We start from the raw sequence: 16,454 nt of genomic DNA, 5'->3' as shown, positions 1-16,454 counted from the left end.
GGCCATGCCCTAGTTCTTAGATGCTTAATCTCCGTAAAACAATACTCTCTGGGTAACACTCATGGATCTTCTAATAAGGAAGATTATAGAACACAAAGCTCTACCTGTAGATAGAAGTTCAGGGAATGGCACTTAAAGACCATCTGGTCCAAATCCTCCATTTGACAGAAAAGGAAACCAAGACATACAGAGGTGAGGTGACCTGCCCAGGATCATGATACAAGTGAGTAGCTGAGTTAGGAGTAGATCCTGAGTTTCCTGGCTATAAGACCAAGATTGTTCCCCTTCCTCTTCCACCTTGTAAAATGTCCTCAAGGGAACTCTTTAAGAGAGACTTCTCACTATCTGCTGTATTCTTCCTTGACTTCGTTGTACTCATGATCCAATTTGTATCATCTCCATTCCTCTCTCACTGACCATTTGAACCTTGTTCACATCTAGAGAGATACAAGTGATTAGAGATATCATTGTATAGTAGAAAAGACACTGGATTAGGTGCTAGGACACCTAGGCTTGAATTCCATTTCTGTAACTTATTACCTGGGAGGCCTTGAGCAAGTCAGCACCCTCTCCTTTATGGTCTCTACCAAATGAAGATTTTGGACTAGATCAGAGTTTTGTTTTGTCTTCTTTTTAAAAGTGTGTGTGTGTGTGTGTGTGTGTGTGTGTGTGTGTGTGAGTGAGAGAGAGAGAGACAGAGAGACAGACAGAGAGACAGACAGACAGAAAGAGACAGAGAGATGGAGAGAGAGACAGAGATGGAGACATAGACAGAGAGAAAGAGAGAGAGAACTCTTTGGGAGTTTGGCAAAGCTGATAGACCCCTTTTCAGTTTGTTGCCTACTTTCATAATTAAAGGAAATGAGAAATTTCAGTTTGAGGATAGTGAAAATAAAGATGGAATTTTTTTCCCCATCCAAATTCATCAACCCCATGATGTTTTCCCATTGAGTTGTTGGCAAGGGGCCACCCTGAAGATCCTTAGTTAAGAACTAGAATAGATGAATAGATGACTTCTAAGGTCCTCTCATGTTCTAGGAAGTGAGTATAATTTGCTTTCAAATATTACCTCAGAAGAAAGTCATAGTGCTACTTACTTATTTTCATGACACAGCAAGCATGTGTTGCTATAAGTCTTTCCATCAGTGCCACAGACAGGCTTATAGGTTCTGGGGCATCCTGGCTTAGGATAGCAGTTAGGCTAGAAGATAAATAAAGAAGTAATAAAAAAAGATTCTCCTACTATATCTAAGACACCTAGATACTCAGAACTTCAGAGCCGGGATTTAGTCAGTCAGTCAATAAACATTTATTAATCACTTATTATGTTCCAGGCAGTATACTCAGCACTGAAAATGCAAAGCATAGTAAAACACCATTGTTGCCATCCAGGGACAGAGAGACAAGATTGACTGTTGATTGCAGGATTGCCATCAACAGTCTAATGAGGGGATAACAAATAAACAATTATATACAGCTCTGTGGCACAGTGGATAATATGCCAGGCCTGTAGTCAGGAAGACTTGAGTTCAAATCCAAACTTGAATACTTACTAGCTATATAACCCTGGGCAAATCAATTAACTCTGCTTCAGTTTATTCATTGGTAAAATGAGCTGAAGAAGGAAATAACAAAACATTCCAGTACCTTTCCCAAGAAAACTCCCAAAAGAGGTCACAAAGAGTTAAATTACTTACCCAGAGTCACATGGACAGTAGGGGACAGATATAGGGCTCTAACTCATGTCTTCCTAATTCCAAGGCCTGCTCTCTATTCAGATGTCATGCTTCTTCTTGCTCAGCTCATAGAAAGTATTTAACAAATGCTTGTTGAATTGAATTGCTGGAATTTTATGAAAAATCAAATGACATCTGTTTATGTCTCAATCTGGCCCTTTGACCTTGGACAAGTCACTTGACAGAATGATGGAATCTCAGAGTGGGGGGGAAGCTCAGAAGCAAAAGAGACCAATAATTCCTAAAAGGAAATCTCTGCTACAACCTCCTAAAGGGGCTTGTCCAGTTGCTGCTGAAATGCTTCCACTCATGGAGAGCTCTCTAACTCCCAAGGCAGACTATTTCACTTTAGGATTGCTTTTATTATAAATTTTTTCATTTTAGATTGAGGCAAAAATCTGCCATCTTGTAGATAGATTCCATCAATCCTACTTCTACTTTCTGGGACTGAGAAAAATCAGATGATTCACTCTCTACCTGACACCCTTCAGCAGTCCTATTCTTTTAAAATCTCCTCCTCCCCAGGCTAACACTCATAATTTCTTTAAATGTTCTTCAGAGGGCATAATATGTCACATCACCAACCTTACTCATCCTTGTCTTGTTTGCTGCAGTTAAGCAAGGCACTTCCTAATACTTATTGCCCATAATGGAATTTAATAAATATTGACGGTGCGGTCTAACCACAGCAGAGCATAATATGATTATCGTGTCTCTTATTCTGGACATGATTCCTCTCTTAAGGTAACTTAGTTTCACATTAGCATATCTTCTCTTGGCTTTAGTTCCCCATCTTTAAATGAAACGTTGGACAAAGTGGACCCTCATGTCCTCTTCTCGTAACTTTTCCTGTTTGGGTCTTAGCTTCTTTTTCTGTAAAATGGGAGAAATAAGTCTTGCTTTCCCTCTTTTGGATAACTTTTGTGGAAGTGAGAAAGTAAATATATATGAGAAAATATATTCTCAAATGAGAAAAAATACATATATATGTTTATTTATATTTTATGAAGTACAGAAATGGAGACTTTGAAAGCTATTCCATGATCACCTGATGTAAAGATATGACACATTATGTGGGGTGGTCATCATGGGGTAGCTGCCATTTGAAGTTCCCATTTCTGTAGTGTTTCACACTTTGTAATGTGATTGGAACATATTTTCTCATTTGAAACCCACAAACATCTTCCAAGGGAGTGAAAGCATTGGTTATTTCCCCTATTTTTACAGAAAAGGAAACAGAGGCCCATAGAACAGGTCAGTGGAGAGAAGAATGGTGCTCATTACTTACAGCTGACACAGATAAATGCCCCCATGAAATGCTCTGGATCCTATAGAATGAGGGCCACTCTCCCTTTCAGAGAATCTTTCCTGTCTATCTCTGTTTAATTTTTATCAACAAGCAGAAAAGACACTGAAATGATCATTAATAAGAGAAAGAAAACAATCTTTGAAGTTTGCATCATTACAAAGAGTGTCATTTTGTTTGACAATGGGAGAGCTAAGAGAGATGTCAGAACAAATAGTGGAGAACACTGAGAGATGCATTGGACTTCAGAGCAAAAAACACAGAATGTTAGAGAAACAAGCCTGATTAGAACATAGAATACAGCTTGTCAGAGCATAGAGCACAGTGGAACAGAGCTGGAAGGTAGAATATAGAACATGGAATGATACTCACAGAACACAAAATGTCTGTTCTGGAAGGGACATAAAGAATGTTGGAGCTAGAAGGGATCTCAGAACCCAGAACCCAGAACCCAGAATATTGGAACATAGAGCACAGAAGATAGAGCTGGAAAGGAGACCAGGACATAGGACATGGAATGTCAAGCACAGAACTTAGACTGTCAGAGCTAGAAGGAACCTCAGAATATGAAAGACATAGGATGTCAGAGATCACTTTGTCCCATCTCTTCATTTAACTGTGAAGAAAGCTGAGGTTCAGATAGAGGAAACAACTATTGATCTTGGTAAAAGCATGGTGCCATTCCGGTGCTGAAGGCCATTAGAAGGGAAATACTGAATTGTGGAAATCACTGGTCCCTCCACCACAGCATGGGAATTGTGTTCAGATGATAAATTAGAGGCTCGTCTTACATCTAGGACATCCGTTGAAGCTTGTGCGGTGTCTAGGAAACAAATTTTCAAAGGATTAGGCTTGTCTTGTCTATTAGACAGATACTTTGGGGATAGAGAGGGATAAAAAGGGAACAAGAAGAATCTGGATTACAGCCCTAGCCTCTTCACCCACCCCTCAGCTGGTTGGATGCTGTGACACTGCTCTACTGGTCTTACCACAAGCCCCTCTCCCTTAAAATGTGGCAGAATTAGACAAAAGTCCAGTCAATTGAACAAAGACTCAGTGTTTTTCTATGCATTATTTCACTTGAATCTGGTGATCAGGACCCTGGGGCATAGTCCTTACTGTGCTATGCAATCATTATGTGACCTTGGACCAGTCTCTTTCTGTCATTGCAATTCAATTTCTATTCAGTTTAACTAGATGGTCTAAGGGTTCCCTTACAGGTCTGTCACTTCAGGTTTCATGTTTGAAGGTCACTTTCAGTTCTAACAATCTGTGTTCTATATCCTATATTCTTCTTTTAATTTAATCAAGATTTATTGAGATGTTATAATTCTGGAGAAGCCAGAATGGGGTACAGATATAAATAAGAGACCTTCTCATGGGAAAAGGCACAAATGCAAATAAATATAAGACGATGCAAAATCTGATAAATACTGTAGGAAAGGTCAAAACTTCTTGGATCATTGTGGGTTTGGAACTGATATTTTGACAGGCAGAAGTAGGAAGGCAGGAAATTTCAAGCAACATAAACTGAGTAGTCATAAAAATGAGAACATGCTTGGTCTGTTTGGATAATCACCACTCTCTCAAATCTCCTGGCTGTTAAATTAAATGTCCTCTTCTCAGTCTTTATGCATCTTGATTTCCTTCTGAACTTTGCAACATTGTTGATCACTCCAATATCCTAGGTATTTTCTCCCCTTTGGGTTTCCACAGCATTGCTCTCTCCTGGTTTTCCTCCTTCCTTTTGGATAGCTCCACCACATTCTGCTTTGTTGCCTCATCATATACATTCTGTTAACCCCATGCATAGGCATACTCCAGGGCTTTGTCTTGGGCTCTCTACTCTCTCAACATTCTCTGTCTGAGTGACTTGATCACCTCATCTCTTTGCACATGACTCAGAAAACCACATAGCCAGTCTTCATGTATTTCCTGAGCTCTAATTCTACATCATGGATTGCCCCTGGACAAACCTCATCCTGGGTGTTCCACAGGCATCCTAAATTTCAATATGTCCAAAATGAAAACTCATCACATTCTCCCCCAAACCTACCCTCCCTCCAACTGTCCCTGTTTCTGTCAAGGGCAACGAGAGGCAACTAGAATTACAGCCTGAGAGCCATCCTAGACTTTCTTTTTCAAACCCTTGATTTGATCTATATAATTAAATAGTCTCCTTTCTTTGCCTGATCATAAATATTCATTATTAAGCCACTAGTTACACTCTTAATCTAGATCTAGTCTATCTAGACAAAAATGCAAAATTACATCACCTTTCACTTTCCCTTTTTGGTCACCACTTTCAGTTTTATTGATACAGTGATACCATTTGAACATGCAGGCAATTTATCACATATATACCATCTCCCCCACCCACTTTTCTATTAAAAAACAAAGAAATAGAAAAATAGGAATGTAATGTTTCTTCTTTGAATCCCCTCATTGGGAAAAATGAAAAAAATAAATCATAGTACCTATGCATAGTAAAACAAAACAAATCCCCCAATCACTGTGCACAAGAATATAGATCTCATTTCACACCCTAAATTTATCAATGTTATGTAATGGATAGCATGTTTCATCTTCTCAAGGGTCAATCTACCTCTGGTATTGTCTAAATCTATTTTTAAGTGAATAAAATAAATAATTCTGTGAGATTGTTTTTCATCTTTTCTGGATGACTTGCAAAATGAGTTACATCTTACTCAGACTCTTTCAATGTTCTCACTCCTAGACCCTTTCCCTCGGATTTGTGAACTGAAAAGATTGCTGCATTTTGAGCTGGAAGAACTTGGCTTCAGCCTTGACTCTGCCAGTCACTGTTTTGGGGAAGATTGAAGAGCTACTTCTCTCTGACACTGAGTTCCTAAGTTGTAAAAAAGTATTAATGATACTTATTCTATCTGCCTTATAGAGGTATTATAAATAAAATGCTTTGCCAATAAAAGCATTCCTTTATAGAATTATAGACATAGAACTAGAAAGGACCTCAGAGTCATCTATGCTAACCCAGTGATTTTGATGACGAGGAAATTAAGACTCAAAATTACTCAGGCAGTAAATGGAAGATTTGAACCCCAATTCTCTTATCTAAATTGAAATTATTATTCTTGGCTGTCTTCATTAAAAACTTTTCTGTTACCTCATTGAGGCATTCTTGAATGCTATGTTAGGAAAGCACAAACTTTGGGAGGTTCATTCAAGGCAGTAATGCTGTAATCTCAGAGGGTATGTTTGTGTTCTGAGCAATCAGACTAGCTAACTGTGCAAATGCTTATCCTCAGAAGAATGGTTTCTAGAGGACCCATATTTTGACCATAGTAATTCATGAAAAAGAATGTTAAGATGTTGGTTGGTCAGGAGAAGAATGGGGCAGCAATTTTTCTCTAGAGGAGCAAAGAAGTTATATGAAAGAAATCTAAGATCTCTGAAAATCTTAAAGTAATTATTACCTGAAATCTGCTGATGTTTTATTCTATTACAAGAGAATGACCTTTCTATCTAACTTATTGTGTTTCTCAGGGTTTTGAAAATGATTCTCAGAAAAGGTAGTTAAACTAGGTGAAAAATAACCCTAATTCCTGGACAGCAGAGAAGGAATCCAAAGCTCTTGTCATTCCCTATCCACAAAATGTAGGATTCAAATGCTTTCAAGTCAGAGTATTTGGTGGAAGAAGACCCAGGCTTCAGTCATGGCTCTGTCTTCAGCTGTATGATCTGGAATCAGCTACTGTTCAGTTCTGGTCTGAACTTGCCCATTTGCAAAATGGACATAGCAGCCTTTGTTCTATTTATTTCAAAGGGGCTGTAATGGGCCACTGATTAGACAGTAGGTGCAAAATTGCTTGAGAGAGTATTAAGTTCTAAATGAATATGAAGTATGGTTTAAATACAAATATGAATACAAAGTATCATGTAACAAGCATTTCTTCTCTTATACGTTTCTCGAGTGTGTATCACCTGGAAGGCAGGGTAATGTAGATGAAAAGAGAACAAAAGTAGAATTAGAGACCTAGGGGTTGAAGTTTGGCTCTGACAATGACCAGCTGTGAGGGCTTGAGTGAGTCACTTTTCTTTCTTCTAAGGGTCCATTTCCTCTTTTGTAAACTGGGGAAAATAACTCTCTCACAGGGTTATTCATCAATCAATAAGTCTTATTTAAGTATGTATTATGTGTTTGGAACTATTTGAAATATTGCAAATACAAAGACAAACTATCTCTACCCTCAAAGAACTTATGTTCAAATGGGGGACATAATTTGTACATACAGAGGGCTATAAATGACATATAAATCAGAGGCAATATAACCTTGCCTGGGAAGGCACTAATTGCTGAGGAGATCAAGATAGACCTCAGCAGAAGGTGACTGAGTCTTGAAGGAGTTGTAGATCAGGGGGTCCAAGAGAAAGAAGTGAGGGAAAACATTCTGGACATAGCAAGCAGCCTGTGCAAAGGGATGGAATTGGGAGATGCAGTGTCTGGAGGGAGAAGAGGCAAACAGTGCCATATGGCTTGATTGTAGAGCATGTGGAGGGGAATGATGTGGAGATTGGAGAACCAAAGAAGGGTCAACTCATAAACGTTAGGCAAATGAGTCTAATATTTGACCCTAGAGACAACAGCAAACCACTGGAGCTTTGAAAACTACTTGAGTAGGGGATGACATGGTTATACCTGTGTTTTAGGGAAATCATTTCAATAGCTGGGTTGGGGAAGGACTGGAGAGAAGAGAGACTGGAGAACAACAGGAGGATCAAATATTGCAAGTCAAGGTTGAAAAGGGATAAGGATTTAAATGAGGGTGGTGACTGTGTAAGTGTAGACCAGGGTTTGAGGTCTTGATTGGGCAAAAATCATAAGTAAGAAAGGAAAAACCATTAACTCTTTGAAATGTGGGAGCCCAGACATGGTAACCTATTAAAAATCAAAACTTAGAAAATGAATCATAATTTAGGCCCTGATTCATAACTTAGATATTGTGACTGATGAAAGCCATAACAAAGACACAGTTACCCGTTCATGTTCAGTACATGACCAGTATAAAATCTTGCACATGGGCATTTAATCATCTACATTGGCTTAATGCCCAATCTTGGAAATGAGCTTATTACTAAGCAGAAATCCAAAATATCTATCCATCATCAGTGATGTACTCTATGGCTCCAACTCCCTTTCTTTGACTTTCATAATTACCACTGAGATTTCCTGGGGGTTTTACAGTGATTCAACCTGTGGTCTGGCCTCTGGCCTGCACCAAAAATTGTCAACTCTTGGAAGGATCCATCATACTGCCCATAATGCAACGCGATTGATTAAACTACTACCTATAATGAATCTGGAGCTCCCTCTTCCTTTTGTATCAAACTTGTCCCACTGCTTGGAGGTGGCGGGGAGAGGCATGATTTCCTAGGTGGAAGGATTCTGTATTTTACAAAGGGAATGTTATGGAAGTAGAAATGGCAAATTTTGGTTTCTGGATACATATGGTTAGCAAGACTTAAAAATTGAATGCCACACCAAGGTTGTGAATTTAGGTTGCAAAATACTTAAACTAAATGGTTTAAGATGATGATTTTTTTGACAATAATAGGGGTATTTGGAAGGGTAATGTTTTGGGGGGTAAAGGTACTTATTTTGGACATTCTGAATTTCTGGGATATCCATACTGAAAAAACCAACAGGTAGTTGGTGACACATAACTGGAGCTCAAGAGAGAGTCAGGTCTAGATATATAGATCTCATACTCTGCTACTTAGAGTTGATAGTTTCACCTACAAGGACTGAAAAGGTGACCAGATGAGAGAGTATAGCAAGAAAAGAGAAGAGGCCCAATGTTAGGGACTTGGGGACAAGCCCAGAGTTGGCAAGAATGACATTGATGGTGACCTAGCAAAGGAGAACAAGGAGCAGTCAGATGGCTAGGAAGAGAACCAAGAGATGGCAGTGTCATGAAAATTCAGAGGGGAATGGGTGCTTAATGCTTTTGCTTGTTGCACAATTTAAGGATGAAAATTAAGGAAAAGCTAAGAGATGGCAAGTTAGATGCCACAGATAAATTTAGAGAAAACAATTTCATTTGAGTGATTTGGTCAGAATGCAGATTCTAGAGGGTTTAGCAGAGAGAGAGGAAAGAAAGTGTAGGTACCAACTGGAAATAGCTTTTTCAAGGAGTTTGGCTGGCAAAGACAAGAAAAAAGAGGATGACAATAAGTAGGAATGATCTAGAGTGGGTTTTTACTTTTTAATGTAGAAGGAGGTTTAGGTAGTTTTGTGGGCAGAGAATCACAGAATTGGAGAATTGAAAGGGACCTCAGCAGACATCTAGTCCAGCCTCTATATAAGAAATAATGTTTATATTATCATATATAACAAATGGTCATCCAGCTAGTACTTGAAGACCTCCAAGGCGGGAAACTCACCACATCTTGAGACAGGTCATTTCACTATTGAATATCTCTTATTGTAAAGAAATTTTTCCTTTCATAATACCTATATTTTCCTCTTTTTAATTTACAATTGTAGCTCTTGATTGTGCCGCAAAGGGTTGTAGAGAGATATAGATAAAGTAGCCATGACCAAGCCTGTTTACTAGGACAGCCTAGGAAATGCAACATTCACCTATACAATTTCCTAGAATCAGAGCATTCCTAAATTCTCAAATCAGAGAATCTTAGAATTCTAAAATCACTGGATTTTAGAATCAAGATTCTAAGAAACTGCCTTGTTGAATATTAAAATATGAAAATTGGGCTTCTATTCAGTCTTAGAATTGTGGGAAGGGACCTGGAAATCAGACAATATGAGGATTTAGTTAAAGAAAATGTGTTTACCCTAGAAAAGAAAGGACATTTTAGTGACACAATAAAAGGATGCTTAACTTGGAAGAGTCCTCAGGTGCTATCTGGTCTAATTAGAGCCTGTACAAGAATATACCCCAGAAAATACCTAACTTGTCTTCTGACTTTATTTGAACACCTTCAGTGGGTGGGAATTTGCAAATTTTTAGGGAATGAGTCTAGTCAAGATATAAATGATGGAAGGAGCTACTTCCAGCAGCAACCTGTTTCATTATTAGATCACTAAATTTTGGGGAATTATCCCCAATATGAAGCATTTTCCCCTTTATAACTCCTACCCATTGCTCCTAATTCTAGCCCCTTGGATGACCAGGAGATGACTAATCCTTATACCAGATGACCTTCCAAATACTTGAAGACAGCAATCATGTTCTTTCTAAATCTTCTCTTCTCCAGGGTAAACATACTCAATTCAATTCGAGAATCCTCATACGTCATGATATGAAAGCTTTTCACTATTTTAGTCTATCTTCTTTGTATTTTCCCAAACTTGTAAATATTTCTCCTTAAATGTGGCATTTGGTACTGCAGACCTGCAGATCTTGGTGGCAGATAGGGGACAAAATTAAAATAGACTAAACTTTGGGTCATAGACAGGTTTGTAGCAGCTTAGTTTCCAAGTAAAGCTGTAACAATGGTTATTTGCTGCAGGTCATGGAGAAACAGGAGAGTGTACTGTGGGGATCCACCAATTAAATTACATGAGAGGCACAATAGTGATGAGTGGAAGGGAGGTTAAGCAGGGCATGGACAAAACACCCATTTCACCTTTACTTTTTTTCGCAACCCCTGCATTTTTCATGGGCCACTCAAAATCCTGAACACAATACTGGCTATGTTGTCTGAATAGGGCAGTGTATAATGGAATTATAACTTCCCTAGATTGAACACATTCTTCTGTGAATGAAGCCTAAGGAAACATTAACTTGTTTTGCGCTATGATACTGAACAGTAAATCCACATTGAGCTAAGACATTAACAGTTTTTAAGGGTGAACTACAGTAGGATAGTCATATTCTCATCTTATACTTGTGAGGTTGACATTTTGGACCCAAGTGAGAACTTTTACTTATATTCTTCTTAATATTTTATCTCAGTATATTTGATCTAATATTCTATCCTGTCAATAACTTTTTGAATCCTGTCACTCAGTGTGTATTTGCTCTCCCTCCTGGATTTGTTGCAATCAGAAAATTTAACAAGCATGCCATCTTTGCCTCTATCAAAATGACTAATAAATTATCAATCAGTGAAGGTAAAGTGCAGTTCCCTAGAGCCCCCCACTAGGGACCTCTTTTCAAGTGAGTTGCTTTTCAAGCAGCAATGACTGGTGTGACCTGATGCAATGGGAAGTATGATGGATTTGCAGTCAAGGAACCTGTCTTGAAATTGTGGTTCTGCCATTTTCTATTTTTGAGATGGGTGACAGGTCATTTAGACTCTCTATCCAAGTGCCCTTCCCTTTCCTCATTTCCATGCTCTCCAAGGTCTCTTCCATCTCTAAGTCAATGATCCTGAGACATTTCTTTGGCTCTCTTAAAACAGCTCTGAAGTCACTTCCTCCTATCTTTTGTGGCTTGTGATTCCCTGTCTTGTCCACAAGAATAGCATGAGATATTTTGTCAAACATTTTCCTAGAATCTAAGGCAGTCTGTATTTGCAGTAGTTCAATGACCTCACCAGGTTAATTCTCCTGTCCATGATATGATGCATGTTAGGAATGTCCTATTCTTGATGAAGCTCTGCTAATTCTTGGTGATTGTATGGTGCCATGTCAATAAGGAATTAGATTTCTTTTGTTTGGCCCCAGAGAGAAGAATGGAGTAAAGTGTGTCATAGAGTGTAACTGTTTGGACTGACTATAAGAAGGATATGTGTACAAAAAATGGAGTGGGCAACACTGGGAAGCAATGAGTTTCTTATCAGCATTTTTCCTGCAGGGTTTGGCTAATTTCTTCCCGGGATATCGACAGAAGGGATTCTTGGCCTCAGACAGAGGATGGATTCCATGTCCTATAAATTTGTTCTGTGGGGTGGGCTTTAGACTTGTGATTTCATCTGTGGAGGGAAGTCTCACTAATTATACTCCCTTAACCCACACAGGACCTTCTCTGCTCTGAAACTTGCAGTGTTACAGAGTGCCCTTACATTCCAGCAGTCATGAAGATCTGGATTTAAATCCCACTACAGATATTTAGTACCTGGGCAAATTGCATAACGTCCTTGTGCCACCTTTTGCTCATCTATAGAAATAAGAAAGGTAGGACTTGCAGATTTCTAACATACTCTCATGAGTATGTTAGTATACATCCTGTGTATGTTAGAATTCTGTTACAATTTTTGTTAGAAGCTCACAATTGAGATGGCCCTTTAGTATGTATAAAAGTTACTTCCTCACAACCTCATAAAATCTCAAGTGTCAAATCGGAAAACTGAGACTCAGAGTGATGAATTTTCATTTGTCTCACAGCTAATAATCAGAGCCAAGCTTCCAAGTCAAGCATCCAGACCTTAAGTTGAGAGCTCTTTTCACATCATCTCGTCTCATTTTTGAATCTGTACTAAATAACCCAAGTAACAGACTGTGGATGTGAGGGAATTGGTTTGGGGATCTAGAGATCTGGATCCACATCCTGACCTAGCCACCAGCTCTATGACTCTGGGAGATTCACTTAGCTCCACTTTCTCCTGTGTATAATAAATGCAACAATTACTAACACACCTATACGTTTTTAGGATCAAATGAAATCACTGAAACAATAATAATACTATGTAATAGCTAGCATTTAAGCTCCTTACATGTTGATCTCATTATATCTTCATGACATCCTTGTGAGTTACATGTTATTATTTTCCCCATTTTAGTGTCTGAGGCAGAATTTGAATTCAGGTCTTCCTGAATCCAAGAATGCCACCTAGCATTTGTTGTCTCTCTCTTCGTGTGTCTATCAGTCTTACTGTCTCTGCCTTTGTCTCTGCTTCTGTCCCTGCCTCTGCCTCTTTGTTGCACTTTCTTGTGCCATAAAAGAAAGTAAAAATTCTCATCCAACCTCCTGTCTAGTATAGGAATTCTGTCTGTTATATCATTATCAATGTCTTTTCTCCATACCCCAGACACAGGTCCTCATGGGTGCAGTCTGTATACTGGGTCCTATAACCAGGAGGGACCTAGGTTTAAAGGTCATGTTGGCCACCTATTAGTTGTGTTCCCAGTTGACCTATCTGGAATCTGTTTTCCTCTCTGTAAAATAGGGTTAGTAAACCCCTTGTTCCCTCCCACCCAGCATGGTTGGTGAGAAAACTTCTAGCCTCAGGAATTCTCTCAATGGAGCAAAAACTCCCATGACAGGGTAGCTAGAGTCAAATTGAGCTCTGGATGAAGGACTGTCTGAGGGGTACTGGCCCCATTGAGACGGTACTATGCCCAAGGAGAAACTTACCCAAGAAGCATAAAGCCAGGGAGAGCAGCAGAACTATTCCAAGAGGCCTCATGACCAGATTTCTTTACCTCTAGCTGAGGCTGAAATGGAAAGATTTCAAAGAAGGGTAGGTGTCCTGAGTTCACAGGAGTCTAGGAGGCTGCTTTATGTAGGGGCCATGGGCTCCACCTGCTGAATTACATCATGTTCTCACGTGACTTACTGCCACATGCAAGCCCTAAGTGGACCTCTGCCCTCTTACCTAACTTGCTAGAGATGGTCACTGTCCTTGGAGAGCCAAATTCACTTGCCATGCTCTCATCCAACCCCCAACTTCTGTTCTGTATGTGTGTACCTAGGTCTGTGGGTGACTTACCTAATCCTCTCTCACAACCGCCCATCTAGTGAGTAAATATGTTTATGTCCTCACCTTTAGCCCCCAACATTTACCTCCTTCATCCTTGTGTTTATCCTCTTCTCCCAGTCTCTCTCTTGTGTGTGTGCTCCTGATCTTTCCATTTGGTGTGTGTACCTCTACTCAGTATTCCTCCTATATGTTTGTGTGCATTCTTAGAATCTGACCTTGGATTTTTATGTTCCATAGACTCCTTCATTTTTGCCTCCATCCACTAGACTTCCATCCTTTGTGTGTGGGTTTGTTAATGTGTGCATATATATGTGTGCATTTGTGTGTGTGTATCTGTGATTTCTAGTTAGTGAAGTAAGTTGAGAACTGGGCCTGGAGTCAAGAGAACCTGAATTCAAATTTGACCCCCTGCATTACAAGTGGTGTGACCTTGGCCAGTCATTTAGTTTCTGTCTGCCTCAGTCTTCTCAAGTGTAAAATAAGAATAATAATAGAACTTATCTCCCAGATTTGTTACAAGGATCAAATGGGATAATATTCGTAAAGTTCTTAGCATTGTGCCTGGAAAATAGTAGAAATTTAATAAATGCATGTTTTCTTCCTTTCCCCGGCTTAAGAGCAGTGGTAGCAATTCTACTACAGATTGAGTAGAACTAGATAGTCTATATTTTCTTCCAAGGTCTGCTTTTTTTAAAAAAAAAAAATTATCTTCAATTTTCAATATTCACTTGCACAAGATTTTGAGCTTCAAATTTTCTCCCACCTATTCCCTCCACCCACCCCAAGATGGCATGTATTCTGATAACCCCTTCTCCCAATCTGCCTTCCTTTCTATCACAACCCACCTCTTCTTCTCTTATCCCTTTCCCCTCTATTTTATTGTAGGACAAGATAGATTTCTGTACCCAGTTGCCTGCAGGTCTAATTTCACTGTTGCATGAGTAACAGTAGGCACCTGACATACACAGGGGGCCAATTATCATAGGTTCTTTGATCTGCTTTTCTAAAAGGAAAGGCAAATTTTGAGGGGTTCACGATTTCTTTTAATCAAGCACATATATCATTCACTTAGTTCAGGAAATCAACAGACGGTGCTTGAAAAAGTTCTGACATGAGAAATACAAGTTACAATACAAAATACAATTTGCATTACAATACAAAATACAATTACAAATCAACAGCTAGGCCCAACTATCTTCCCATAGTTAACAGAGAGAGGAGCACCAAAATCTGGGTTTTCAAAGCTGGGGGGCTCCTTAGCAGCTGCTCAGAGTCTCATCTGGCACACAAAGCTTCTTCCAAAAACTAAACCCCAAGTAAAACTTCAACTCGGGGTGTTTATACTTTTTTTAGACCAAAAGGGCTTCCCAACCCTTGAGAACCAATGCCTCATTTTCAAAAGGTGTGGGCCTTCCTATAAATCTTCCCTAATCATACTCCCTTTAATGGTCAGGCCCATTCATGGGTAGGGAAGATCTTTAATCACATTATAATAATTAGCAATACAAATACATATGCTGTTTCTACTTAAAGAAACTCTTGTTTCTGTACTTTACTCCTAGTAAAGACTCTTGGTTGATAAAGGCAAGATTCAATCAGAGGCACTTGATTACATTAAAATAAAAACAGCAAAATATCCTACTTTGCTTGCCATCACACTCCACCCTTCCAGGATCCTTGGCCTTACAATTTAATTGACCATAGATCCTGGAACAAATAGAGCCAATATACTTCTTGATTATGATAAAATTAAAAGTGCCAAAGATCCTACTTGGTTTGCCATCACACTCCACCCTTTCAGGATCCTTGACCTTACAATCTAAATGGCCATGGATCCTCAAACAAATAGAGGCATAAATATTTCTTAAGTAAATATAAAATAATTCACAATTACAGAATGCATAATGTAGTAACTAATGACCAGAGTGGCCATATGGCTTTAAACAAACCCAAAGCATAATATAACATCATTCTTTGAGAAGAGAGCAAACATCTCTTCCTTCTTCCAATCCCAGACAGAAAGGTCCAAGCAAACTCCTCTTAGGGGTGTGTCCTCCTCCCCACACTGCCATTGCAGTTACCCTCAGGTATAGTTTCTAATGAGTCAAGTCCAGGTCTTCACAAAGGTCCAGCCCCTGCTTCTAAGTCCTGAGGGTCAGCTAGACAAGAAAGTCATCAGGGTGGAATCTTGGGGGTACAGGACCCTGTCCCCCCCCCATCATAGGCAACTCGACCCCCTGGGGCTCCAACTGTCCCAGGAAAAAGCTGTCAAAATGAACAATCAGTGCCTTGCTATGTAGTCCCTACCTTGCCCCAGGGCTGAACTCTGAGCTCCTGGGTTCATTTTCCTCCAGTAGGAACCAGCCACTCCCAGTTCCCACCTGAGTCTGCAATCAGGCAGCTTTCTGATCCTGTTTCTCTCACCTTTCCAAGTTTGGCACATTGATATTTCTGCATTTTTCCTCTCACCTCACCAGAGTTGTCACACTGGCAGTTTTCCCGTTCTTCTAGGTCAGTATAAAGGCAGTTTTCTTCTCAGTTTCCAGAACTCCATTCCAAACTTTCGCAGCTATTCTTGAGTTTCTGAATACAGCACACTTTCAGGGCCTTCACTTCTCCAGCAGTCAGGAGTGGGGCTAATCCACCAGAGCCCGGGTTATGGCAATTCCCACTTCCCAGGGCCCCACAGATCCACAGCCACCACAACTGGGAAACAACAGACAATTATTCCAGTCCCACAAAATCCCATATTTTCCTTAATTTAT

General features: G+C 39.5%; 1 protein-coding gene across 2 annotated transcripts in view; it reads right to left on the bottom strand.

The window, feature by feature from the left end:
- The window catches only part of LOC140518715 (serine protease inhibitor Kazal-type 1-like), a 50,939-nt gene extending 37,450 nt beyond the window's left edge, over positions 1-13,489 (bottom strand). The window contains exons 1-3 of one of the 2 annotated variants that reach the window (XM_072631066.1): positions 13,344-13,489; positions 3,834-3,865; positions 1,098-1,201 (exon numbers count right to left, since the gene is read on the bottom strand). In XM_072631066.1, the coding sequence (XP_072487167.1) occupies positions 1,098-1,201; positions 3,834-3,865; positions 13,344-13,395 (188 nt within the window). In that variant the 5' untranslated portion in view covers positions 13,396-13,489. The remainder of the gene's footprint in view (positions 1-1,097; positions 1,202-3,833; positions 3,866-13,343) is intronic. The other variant, XM_072631065.1, reaches the window with a different exon arrangement.
- Positions 13,490-16,454: the final 2,965 nt, after the last annotated feature.

This window comes from Notamacropus eugenii, chromosome 1 (genome assembly GCF_028372415.1).
Source record: "Notamacropus eugenii isolate mMacEug1 chromosome 1, mMacEug1.pri_v2, whole genome shotgun sequence".
NCBI lineage: Eukaryota > Metazoa > Chordata > Mammalia > Diprotodontia > Macropodidae > Notamacropus > Notamacropus eugenii.
The sequence above is the reverse complement of the archived record's forward strand: the minus strand, read 5'-3'. Positions and strand labels throughout refer to the sequence as shown.